Here is a 10602-nt window from a genome sequence, read left to right on the forward strand (position 1 = left end):
GATTTTATTGAGTATTTTTGCATCAATATTCATAAGGGAAATTGGTCTGAAGTTCTCTTTCTTTGTTGGATCTTTGTGTGGTTTAGAGCAGTTTGTTTCATAATGGCTGCTAGACTATTTTCTTTCATTATGTCCTTTGCCAAATATGCACATAAAAATATTCATTAATGAACAAAGTGGAACATATGCCCTACTTTTCTTTCTTTACTTTTTATAGAGATATGTGTCTAGGAATTATGCTTTTTTCTAACACTGTATTGTGCATGTGATTCCACAAACCAAAAACTTTGTTTTGTAAAATATTACAATTATTTCCTATACTTCTGCCACTCAATTGTATTTCCTTATACCTGATGGAAGACATCTTTCTTAGTCTTCTCCAAAATTCACTAAGTCATTGCTACAAACAGAGTGTACTGAGTGCCATTGTTCCTGTTATCATTGTTCCTACAGGTCCTGTGATAAAATCAAAAGTAGAGACCCTTAATGAATAATGAATCAGCATATCTCCATCATCTCCAATCCCCTACTAAAACAAAATAGAATTTAAAAGGCCAGCATTCAATTATTCTCCAAAATAAATATTCAGCATCCATTAAGGTTGGATGGTGACATGGATGTTTTTCATGAGTCCTTTGGGAAATTCAGGCAATTCCAATGCATAGACAGACCTGAGAAAAACAGGTCAAAAGAAAGCAGCCAATGACTAAAGCTAAATGCTCTTTAAGGTAAATCTACTTACATAAAAATTAGAGTTACAGTCAGCATACCGAGATCTGCTCCAAAGACCAGCCAATCTAGCCAGCCAGGGTCTTAGCTACAACTAGGTAATAGAAAGGTAGAAGATAAAATTTAGACCAAGATGAAAGTAAACTGAACTGTTAATATGTGTCATCATAAAATATAAACACTGATCAGTATATCACTGTGGATAGCAAAGGAGCTATTAAGCCCATTAGGCTAACCTCCTATCAGGTTAATTCCCCTTATGTGAGTTGAATGACCCCATAAGGAAATTATATTTTAATGTTTGCTTGGTTGTGCAATCTGTATTGTACATGTCCTTACTGAATTTTGCCAGGATATATCCTTCCTTTTCTCTCTGGGATGAAATCCATGCTCCTCAGGTGTCACACTCAGATAGTAGGGGAGAGAGGAATGGAGTCCAACCCATGACCTTACATTGACCTTAACTGAATGGTTGACCTTTTATCAGAACTACTTATTAAATCTCCCAGATATAACCACTTGCTCTCCTTGGAAATCCACCAATTTCTTCAATGGGTTTCCAACTCTTTCTGTGGATGTCATGAGAGTTTAGCAGCTTTTCTAAGGGGTGGATTCAAATGCTGTTTTGCAGCTCTGCCTGCCTTTGACACTCTCAGGAATCATTAAGGAGAGGACCAGTACACAGGTCTCTATCAAAGGTCTCCTCCCTTTCTCCTCCTTTCGTTCTTTCCTCTCCAAATTGAAAAAACATTTTCTATCTCTATGTGCTGGTGGAGAGGAAAGTATTTTCCCTAAGTAAATATTCTTCCAATCCTGACAAAATCTTTCAACCTAATGACCATGGTTCACTATAGGATCTTCACTGAAGTGCAGATTCTCCTATTTTGGTCTATTATGTGCTATCTTAATAGAATGCCAAAAGTAGGGCAATTTATCAAAATTCAAATTTTATTTCTTAAAGATCTGGAATCTGAGAACTATAAGGCTAGGTATTTTTAATCTGGCAAAGGCCATCTTGCTGCATCCTTCTACAGAAGAAGGAGGAAAAAAAAAACAGTGGGCAAGAAATGACTGAGCTGAAAATTGGACATAGAACTACCTGAGGACCCAGCAATACCACTCCTGGGCATATACCCAGAATATGCTCCAACATGTAATAAGAACACATGCTCTACTATGTTCATAGAAGCCTTATTTATAATAGTCAGAAGCTGGAAAGAACCCAGATGTCCCTCAACAGAAGAATGCATACAGAAAATGTGGTACATTTACACATTAGAGTACTACTCAGCTATTGAAAACATTGAATTCATGAAATTCTTGGGCAAATGAATGGATCTGGAGGATAGCATCCTGAGTGAGGTAACCCAATCACAAAAGAACACATATGATATGCACTCACTTATAAGTGGATATTAGCCCAGAAACTTGGAATACCTAAGATACAATTAACAAACCACATGAAACTCAAGATGAAAGAAGATCAAAGTGTGATACTTCAATACTTCTTAGAAGGGGAACAAAATACCCATGGACAGAAAATTTACAGAGACAAAATGTGGGAGCAGAGACTGAAGGAATGACCATCGAGAGACTGCCCCACCTGGGGATCCATCCCACATACAAGCACCAAATCCAGACACTATTGTGGATGCCAACAAGAGCCTGCTGACAGAAGCCTGATATAACTGTCTCCTGAGAGGCTCTGCCAGTGCCTGACAAATACAGAAGTGGATGCTCAAAGGCATCCATTGGACTGAGCACAGGCTCCCCAATGAAGGAGCTAGAGAAAGTACCCAAGGAGCTGAAGGGGTTTCCCAATTGGAAGAACAACAATATGAACTAATCAGTACTCCCAGAGCTCTCTGGGACTAAACCAACCAAAGAGTACACATGGTGGGACTCATGACTCCAGCTACAAATGTAGCAAAGAATGGCCTAGTCAGGCATCAATGGGAGGAAAGGCCCTTGGTGCTGTGAAGGTTTTATGCCCCAGTATAGGGGAATGCCAGGGCCAGGAAGTGGAAGTGGGTGGATTGGTGAGCGGAGGGCGGGAGGGGATGGGGGTTTTCGGAGGTGAAACCATGAAAGGGGATAACAGTTGAAATGTAAATAAAGAAAATATTTAATTAAAAAAAATGACTGATCTCACTTCTACAATAAACACACTGCTGAAGTAATGTTAATCTACTTGTGAAGGCAGAACTCCTATGACAATCACTTCTTAAAGGACCCTCTCACATGTTCTGCCTTAAATGAGGTGACTATATCACCTAAGGTCAGAAAACATCTTGGAATAGGGGAATAGGAAGATTGTAAGAGTCAGCGGCTGGAAAGGCATGCTGGAAAACAGTATTTTCTAGTCAAGTTAGCATCATGGCGCTTAAATTCTCACAGCATCTGTGGTATGTGCCAAAGAGAAGTTCACTTAAAATTTCAGCATGTATGTATGAGAGGGGAGCTCACAATGCCTTAGCCCCAAGTGAGGATATATTGCTGGAAGATAGCTGCTGGGGAGTGGAAAATCAGTTTTCTTTGGTTGTATGGCTCCTGATAGGTTGTCCATGCTGCAGAAGACGAACCTACAGTATTCAATTTTGCATAGCACTAGTTAGACTCTGTGAATCATTTTTAAAAGGACATGATGTTGGGTGAGAAACCTGTTGGAGGCATCTAGAAGGAGTTGGAGAGGATGGGCATTATCAAAAACATTGTATGCATTCAGGACATTCTCCAAGAATAAATAAAAGGTATTTTTCAAATACCATGTGGTGATTTGAATGTTTGGCCCATAGGGAATGGTCCTGTTAGGAGGTGACCTTGTTGGAGGAAGTGTGTCACTGTGGCAATGGACTTTGAAACTCCACCCAGTTTGGAAGAGTCAGTTTCTCCTGACTGAAGCCAGATCAAGATATAGAACTCTCAGGTCCTCCATGGTCATGCCTGCCTGGACACTGCCATGCTTCCTGTCACGATGATAATGGACTGCACCTCTGAACTTGTGCTAGCCCCAATTAAGTGTTGTCCCTTATAAGAGTTGCCTTGATCATGCCGTCTTTTCACCTTTCACCTCTCAACACTTTTGCTTTTGGGGATCAAATTTGCAACACATGAAATTTAGGGGCCACATTGAAGCCATTCCACCTCCATTCTAGCTCTCAATATTAAAAATAAATAAATGAGATGAGTTGACAACACTACAATTATAAAGTTATGACTGCCTTGGATTTAGCAACCTTAGACTTGCAGCCTGTGTAGACCCTGAACACCCATATCCAGACCCTGACTGCTGTCTTATCTTGTCCTCTTGTCCAAGTCTTTATGGTTGTAAGCAAATCCTGCCTAGCATGTCTTTCTGCGCTCAGGTGAAGAAAAGTGTGAATGAAAACCAACAGAAATGGAACCAGAAAAATTAAAATCAATAACTACATGTGAGAAATTTGTACATATTTATTGTAAACATATGTAAGTTGAGACAAAACAAACAAAAAAAATCAAGGCTGGTACTCTGTAATGTGTAGAGATGCTCATAGTCACTTATCTCCTCTCCTGGGAGAAGTAACTGAAGTCAGTGAGCCTCTTAAATGAAATGTCAGGCTGGTCAATAAATACTATTTCCTATTCCTGCCTGTAATAACTGAAGAAGCTGTAAGTTGTCCTGTATAAGTCTCTATGTTCACATTAGGGTTTCTTTTTTCTCTATAGAATACTTTAGTCATTTTGAAATATTTGTCTTTTCTAATACTATTTTTATATAAACATGATCAAGTAACACAATGTAATTTGACCGGGCTTAATTTTCATTTTGTTTCTTTGACACACGGTCTTGCTATATGGAACTCATAAAGTTCGTAAGCTTTCTGCCCTCTTGCCTCAGCATCTTCAGTGCTAAAATATAGGCAAATGGTACCATGCACAACTATACAACTAAGTTTTATAGTAATCAATGTGTAACGTCTTTGTTCTAAGTCAAATTAATTTGTGGTTGTGAAAATTCGTGATTTATCATGCTTTCCATCTAATAGGACAATCTTATAAGCAAATTGTAGCTGGTACCAAATCTGAGGGTCAAAAGATATTGCAAACTGAGCTATGTTTAATTGAAAAGTATATTCCCTGTTTAAAACAAGCAACCTGCCTTAGCTAGGGTTACTAGTGCTATGCTGAAACACCATGACCAAAGCGACCTGGGGAGAAAAGGGTTTTTTTTTTTTTTTTACTCTCTGTTCCACATAACTGTCATTTCCAAAAGCAGTAAGGACCGAAACTCAAGCAGAGCCGGAAGCTGGAGGCAGAAGTTGATGCAGAGGCCATGGAGGGATGCTGCTTACAGTTTTACTCCTGGTGACCTCTTTGGCCTGTTTTCTGGTACAGTCCAGGACCACCAGCCCCAGCATGGCACTACACACTATAAACTCTACCTTTTCCTATCTATTGTTAATTAAGAAAATGCTCTACAGGCATAGAGGCATTTTCTCAGTTGAGGCTCCCTCCTCTCGATGACTGGAGCTTGTTACAAGTAAACATAAAATTAGACAGCATAAAACCATTGACTAGGCTGAGCAGTGGTGGCGCACACCTTTAATCCCAGCACTTGGGAGGCAGAAGCAGGCAGATTTCTGAGTTCCAGGCCAGCCTGGGCTACACAGAGAAACCTTGTCTCAAAAAAAAAAACAAAAAACAAAAAACAAAAAACAAAAAAAAATTGACTAGATTCAGCCAAATCACCATGCAATCTAAAAAAAGAAAAAGAAAAAAAGAAAGAAAGGAAGGAAGGAAGGAAGGAAGGAAGGAAGGAAGGAAGGAAGGAAGGAAGGAAGGAAGGAAGATCTTCTGGTTGAATGGGAGGTATTGTTGCTATTAGGAGAATCGGGAAACCAGGCACATGAACCCATACCATGAAGCCTGCTGGTTCACAGAACAGACTGACTCATCTATTCTCCTTAATCTATACAATGCTTAGAGGCAGAAAAGGCCACCCTCTTAGAGGAGGACTGTGTCATCATCCCACTTTGTGCAGTTTGAGGCCTTTCTAGAGGTAACTTTGTTGTTAGTGAAAGATGTTTGTACTGGATAGCTTTGTGTCAACTTGACACAGCTGGAGTTATCACAGAGAAAGGAGCTTCAGTTGGGGAAATGCCTCCATGAGATCCAGCTGTAAGGCATTTTCTCAATTAGTGATCAAGGGGGGAGGTTCCCTTGTGGGTGGTGCCATCTCTGGGCTGGTAGTCTTGGGTTTTATAAGAGAGTGGACTGAGCAAGCCAGGGGAGGCAAGCCAGTAAAGAACATCCTGCCATGGCCTCTGCATCAGCTCCTGCTTTCTGACCTGTTTGAGTTCCAGTCCTGCATCCTTGGGTGATCTACAGCAGTATGGAAATGTAAGCTGAATAAACCCTTTCCTCCCCAACTTGCTTCTTGGTCATGATGTTTGTGCAGGAATAGAAACCCTGACTAAGACAATGTTCGTATATGACCTAAATTAATTTTTATTGGCTTAGATGATAACTATAAAATTAAATCTCACAAAATAAGGGCAATAAAAATTGTAGCAGGGGGGGATTAGAAACTGGGGATAGCCACTGGAGGGTCTCAGATGCCGAGGAAATGAGAGGCTCCCAGGACCCAGTGGGGATGATTTTAGCAGAGAAGGGGAAATAGAACCTGTAGAGATCACCTTCAGTAGATAGGCATGGCTCCCAGTCCAAGTATGGGGCCACAACACCCATCTCAAAGTTTTTAACCTAGAAATATTCCTGTCCAAAGGAAGAACAGGGACAAAAAAATGGAGAAGAGACTGAAGGAAGGGCCATCCAGGGTCTGCCCCACCTGGGGATCCATCCTGTCTGCAGATAACAACCCTGACACTGTTGCTGTTGCCAAGAGGCTCTTGCTGACAGAATCCTGGTGTGGCTACTCCTTAGGAGGTTCAGCCAGCAACTGATCAATGCAGATGTGGATGCTTGGAGCCAACCATCAGTCTTAGCTCAGGACTCTGGTGGGAGAGCTAGTGGAAGGACTGGAGGAGTTAAGGGGAATTGCATACCCCTAGGAAGAACAACATCAGCTGGCCAGAACACCCAGTGCTCCCAGGGACCACCAACCAAGGAGTGTACAGGGAGGGATCCATGGCTCCAGATACATAGATAGCAAAGGATGGCCTTGTCTGACATCAAAGGGAGAAGAGGCCCTTGATCCTGTGGAGGTTTGATGCCCCACTGTAGGGGGATGCTGGAGGGGTGGGGCAAGATTGGGTGGATGGGAGGGGAGCACCCTCATAGAGGCAAAGGGGAGGGAGGAAGGAGAGGTTGTGGGATGATAGGGGGCTTGTGGAGGGGTAATCGGGAAGTGGGATATCATTTGAGGTGTAAACAAATGGAATGATTAATAAGAAAGAAAGAAAGGAAAGAAAGAAAGAAAGAAAGAAAGAAAGAAAGAAAGAAAGAAAGAAAGAAAGAAAGAAAGAGGGGGAGGGGGAGAGAGGGAGGGAGGGAGGGAGGAAGGAAGGAAGGAAGGAAGGAAGGAAGGAAGGAAGGAAGGAAGGAAGGAAGGAAAGTGAGCACAGTAGTGAATGCCTATAATCCCTGCTATTTAGGGACAAGAGAATGGTAGGCTAACCTAGGCAACATAGAAAGGAAACATGAGACAGCAATATGATTTTATAAATAATAGCAAGCAGCACCAGGCTTGTGAGATACGTTTTAAAAAAAAATCATGGGACCCTGAGATTCCTAACTTGGGATTCTTCTCATATGGACTAAAATAATAAGGTGAAAAGATAATGTGCTGGATAGTCTTGAAAATTCCATCCAATGCATTTCTAAAAGCTCCCAAACAAATGGATGTTTATTTTAAAAAAAAAATGGAGTCAGAGCCAATAACCAAATCCTTTCATAATTTGCATGTCAAACCTCCTACTTGTAGTCATGTGACAAAGAGAAATAGGAAATAACTCTCAACGAATAGGGGAAGTATTGCGGCATCGCTGACAGTGGGTAGACACCACTTCTCCGTGAGGAACCTAGGTCAGAGTCTGTCAGAATGGCAATAATAATCACAAATTCTGATTATTTTGCTCACAAGTATGAAGTCATAATCCCTTTCATGGTCTCTTCAATATGCTCTATTGTTGGCATCATTGGCAATGGCTTCATCACCGTCATCTATGGGACTGAATGGGTCAAGAGCAAAAGACTCCCCACTGGTGAGAACCTTATGTTGGTGCTGAGTTTTTCCAGGCTGTTGCTACAGATATGGATGATGGTAGAGGTTACTTATAGTCTGCTTTTCCCCATCATTTATAACCATAATGTCATGTATAAACTATTCAAAGCCATCTCCGTGTTTCTAAACTACTGTAACCTCTGGTTTGCTGCTTGGCTCAATGTCTTCTATTGTCTTAAGATTGTGAACTTAGCTCACCCTCTGTTCCTTCTGATGAAGCAGAAAATCATCGGGCTGATGCCTCAGCTCCTGAGTCTGTCAGTGTTGGTTTCCTTCAGCTTAAGTTCCTTCTTCTCGAAAGACATCTTCAATGTGTATGTGAACACTTCTGTTCCCATCCCTTCTTCCAACTCCACAAAGATGAAGTACATCTTTATGACCAATGTATTCAGCCTGGCTTTCTTGTATTATATGGGGATCTTCATTCCTTTGTTCATGTTCATCATGGCAGCCATTCTGCTGATCACTTCACTCAAGAGGCACACCCTGAACATGGAAAACAGCACCACAGGCTCTAGGGACTCCAACATGGAGGCTCACTTGAGTGCCATCAAATCGACCAGCCACTCTCTCATTCTCTACATTATCAATGCACTGGCTTTATTTATTTCCATGTCAAACATCCTTGGTGCTTACAGTGTCTGGAATAGTTTGTGCAGCATTATCACGACTGCCTATCCAGCTGGCCAGTCAGTGCATCTGATCTTGAGAAACCCAGGGCTCAAAAGAGCCTGGAGGCGGTTTCAGCACCATATTCGTCTTTACCTTAAAAGGTAGAACCAGTAACTAGAACTGGGAAGTATTATAAGACCTGACCCAACCAGTTCTCCCTTTTCTTCACAGATCACTTCATTCACTTTTCCTACATACAAAACCTGTTCTAACACTAACTACTTCTCCTGTAACTGGATTCTTAGATGAATGTGAAATTGGATTAACTTGAGAGTCTAAGCAGAAGTAGGGAAGGAATTTGAAGATTGACTCAAAAAAGCACCTTTACACAGATTTTTTTTTTAATATCTGGCTCCATCTTCTTCTCTGCTCTCCATGACCCCCTGGGGCTTAGGAGATCTCAGTTGCTCCAACGGATAATGTTATCTGCTAAACACCCTTTGGTTCTTAAAGATACCCCGGAATAGACAGCAGATCAACTGATCTACTTTTGACATCCTGATATCTTCAAAGAGTACAAAGAGGACTGCTATCAGGCACAGCATTTAGAACAATAAAGGAAACCAGAATTCCTACAAAGAAAAAGATTTAGGAAACAAAGAGCTGGCCACAGTTATTAGGACATAAGATGCTAGTACTTCCTTAAGAAGTAAAACATAAAAAAAGAGGCTTTGGATTTGAGTGACTGGAGGCCATGTTTACTGCTAAAGAAGTGACAGAGTGGCATCCAGCTTCCAGAAGTCTCCAGAGAGGAAGAAGAAGCGATGAGAGAGCATGTAGAGAGAGTGTCTGTAAAGATTAGGAACACAAGGGATTTCTCTGGATTCAATGGTAAAATAGAAGGTAGAAGACAGATTCATGGTTAATCAATTAGTTATTTTTCCAAATGGGAGGGGATGAAGCAAGAAGAGAAGAAAAGAAAAATGGAATAGGAAAGGGTCAAGCAAACAGAAAAGTCAAATCAAATATTAATTTTTCTTACTAGCCAACTCACATCAATGTAGCGGGCATCCCCTAGCTTTACCTGTTCTGGGCTACGTTGAAGAAACTAATGAGGCTTGAGTTACATGGGAGAGGGTGTGGAGAAGGAAAACAGTCCTTGTCATTGTCACCTCTCAGAATGGCACTGGCGGCATTACTTCAAAGGGTTATCTAAAAAATGGGAACTTGAATATATCTTCTATTGTGTTCCTAGCAAATTAAAATTATTGAAGAAAACAGAGAGAATGCTTCTGTTCATAAGAAACTCAGGGAGCTCCCAAATAAAACCCAAGATGGACAGGAAAGACAAAGACTAATTCTGTGCCCCTTGCCTCTCAGATTCATGTTATATAGCCTGCTACACCTAAAAACTACAAATTAAAAATTAAAAACATAAGTCTCTCTCTCTCTCTCTCTCTCTCTCTCTCTCTCTCTCTCTCTCTCTCTCTCTCTCTTTTTAAAGATTTATTTACTTAATGTATGCGAGTNTCTCTCTCTCTCTCTCTCTCTCTCTCTCTCTCTCTCTCTCTCTCTCTCTTTTTAAAGATTTATTTACTTAATGTATGCGAGTACACTGTCAGTCTCTTCAGACACACCAGAAGAGGGCATCAGATCCTATTACAGATGGTTGGGAGCCACCATGTGGTTGCTAAGAATTGAACTCAGGACCACGGGAAGAAGTCAGTGTTCTTAACCACTGAGCTATCTCTCCAGCCTCCCCCTCTCTTTCTCTCTCTCTCTCTCTCTCTCTCTCTCTCTCTCTCTCTCTCACACACACACACACACACACACACACACACACATACACACACTCAAATATGTTATCTTATAATACTGAAAATGTAGTCTTTTGATTTAAGTGATACTTTATCTATTTGAATGACTATTACCTTTTTAGTTGTTACAGTAAAGATAAGATTGCAGGTTTAATTCCAATGACTATAGAATGAAAAAAAATTATCCAAGTAACAGATGTTGATAAAGTGCTTCCATACCCA

At 40.9% G+C, this 10602-nt stretch overlaps 1 protein-coding gene across 1 annotated transcript; it reads left to right on the top strand.

The window, feature by feature from the left end:
* Positions 1 to 7768: 7768 nt before the first annotated feature.
* On the top strand, positions 7769 to 8728 carry Tas2r40 (taste 2 receptor member 40). The gene has a single exon (XM_021188552.1). It carries the CDS (start codon positions 7769 to 7771, stop codon positions 8726 to 8728), a length of 960 nt encoding a protein of 319 aa, XP_021044211.1.
* The last annotated feature ends 1874 nt before the right edge of the window (positions 8729 to 10602 follow it).

The sequence above is a fragment of the Mus pahari genome, chromosome 2 (genome assembly GCF_900095145.1).
Source record: "Mus pahari chromosome 2, PAHARI_EIJ_v1.1, whole genome shotgun sequence".
Taxonomy (NCBI): domain Eukaryota; kingdom Metazoa; phylum Chordata; class Mammalia; order Rodentia; family Muridae; genus Mus; species Mus pahari.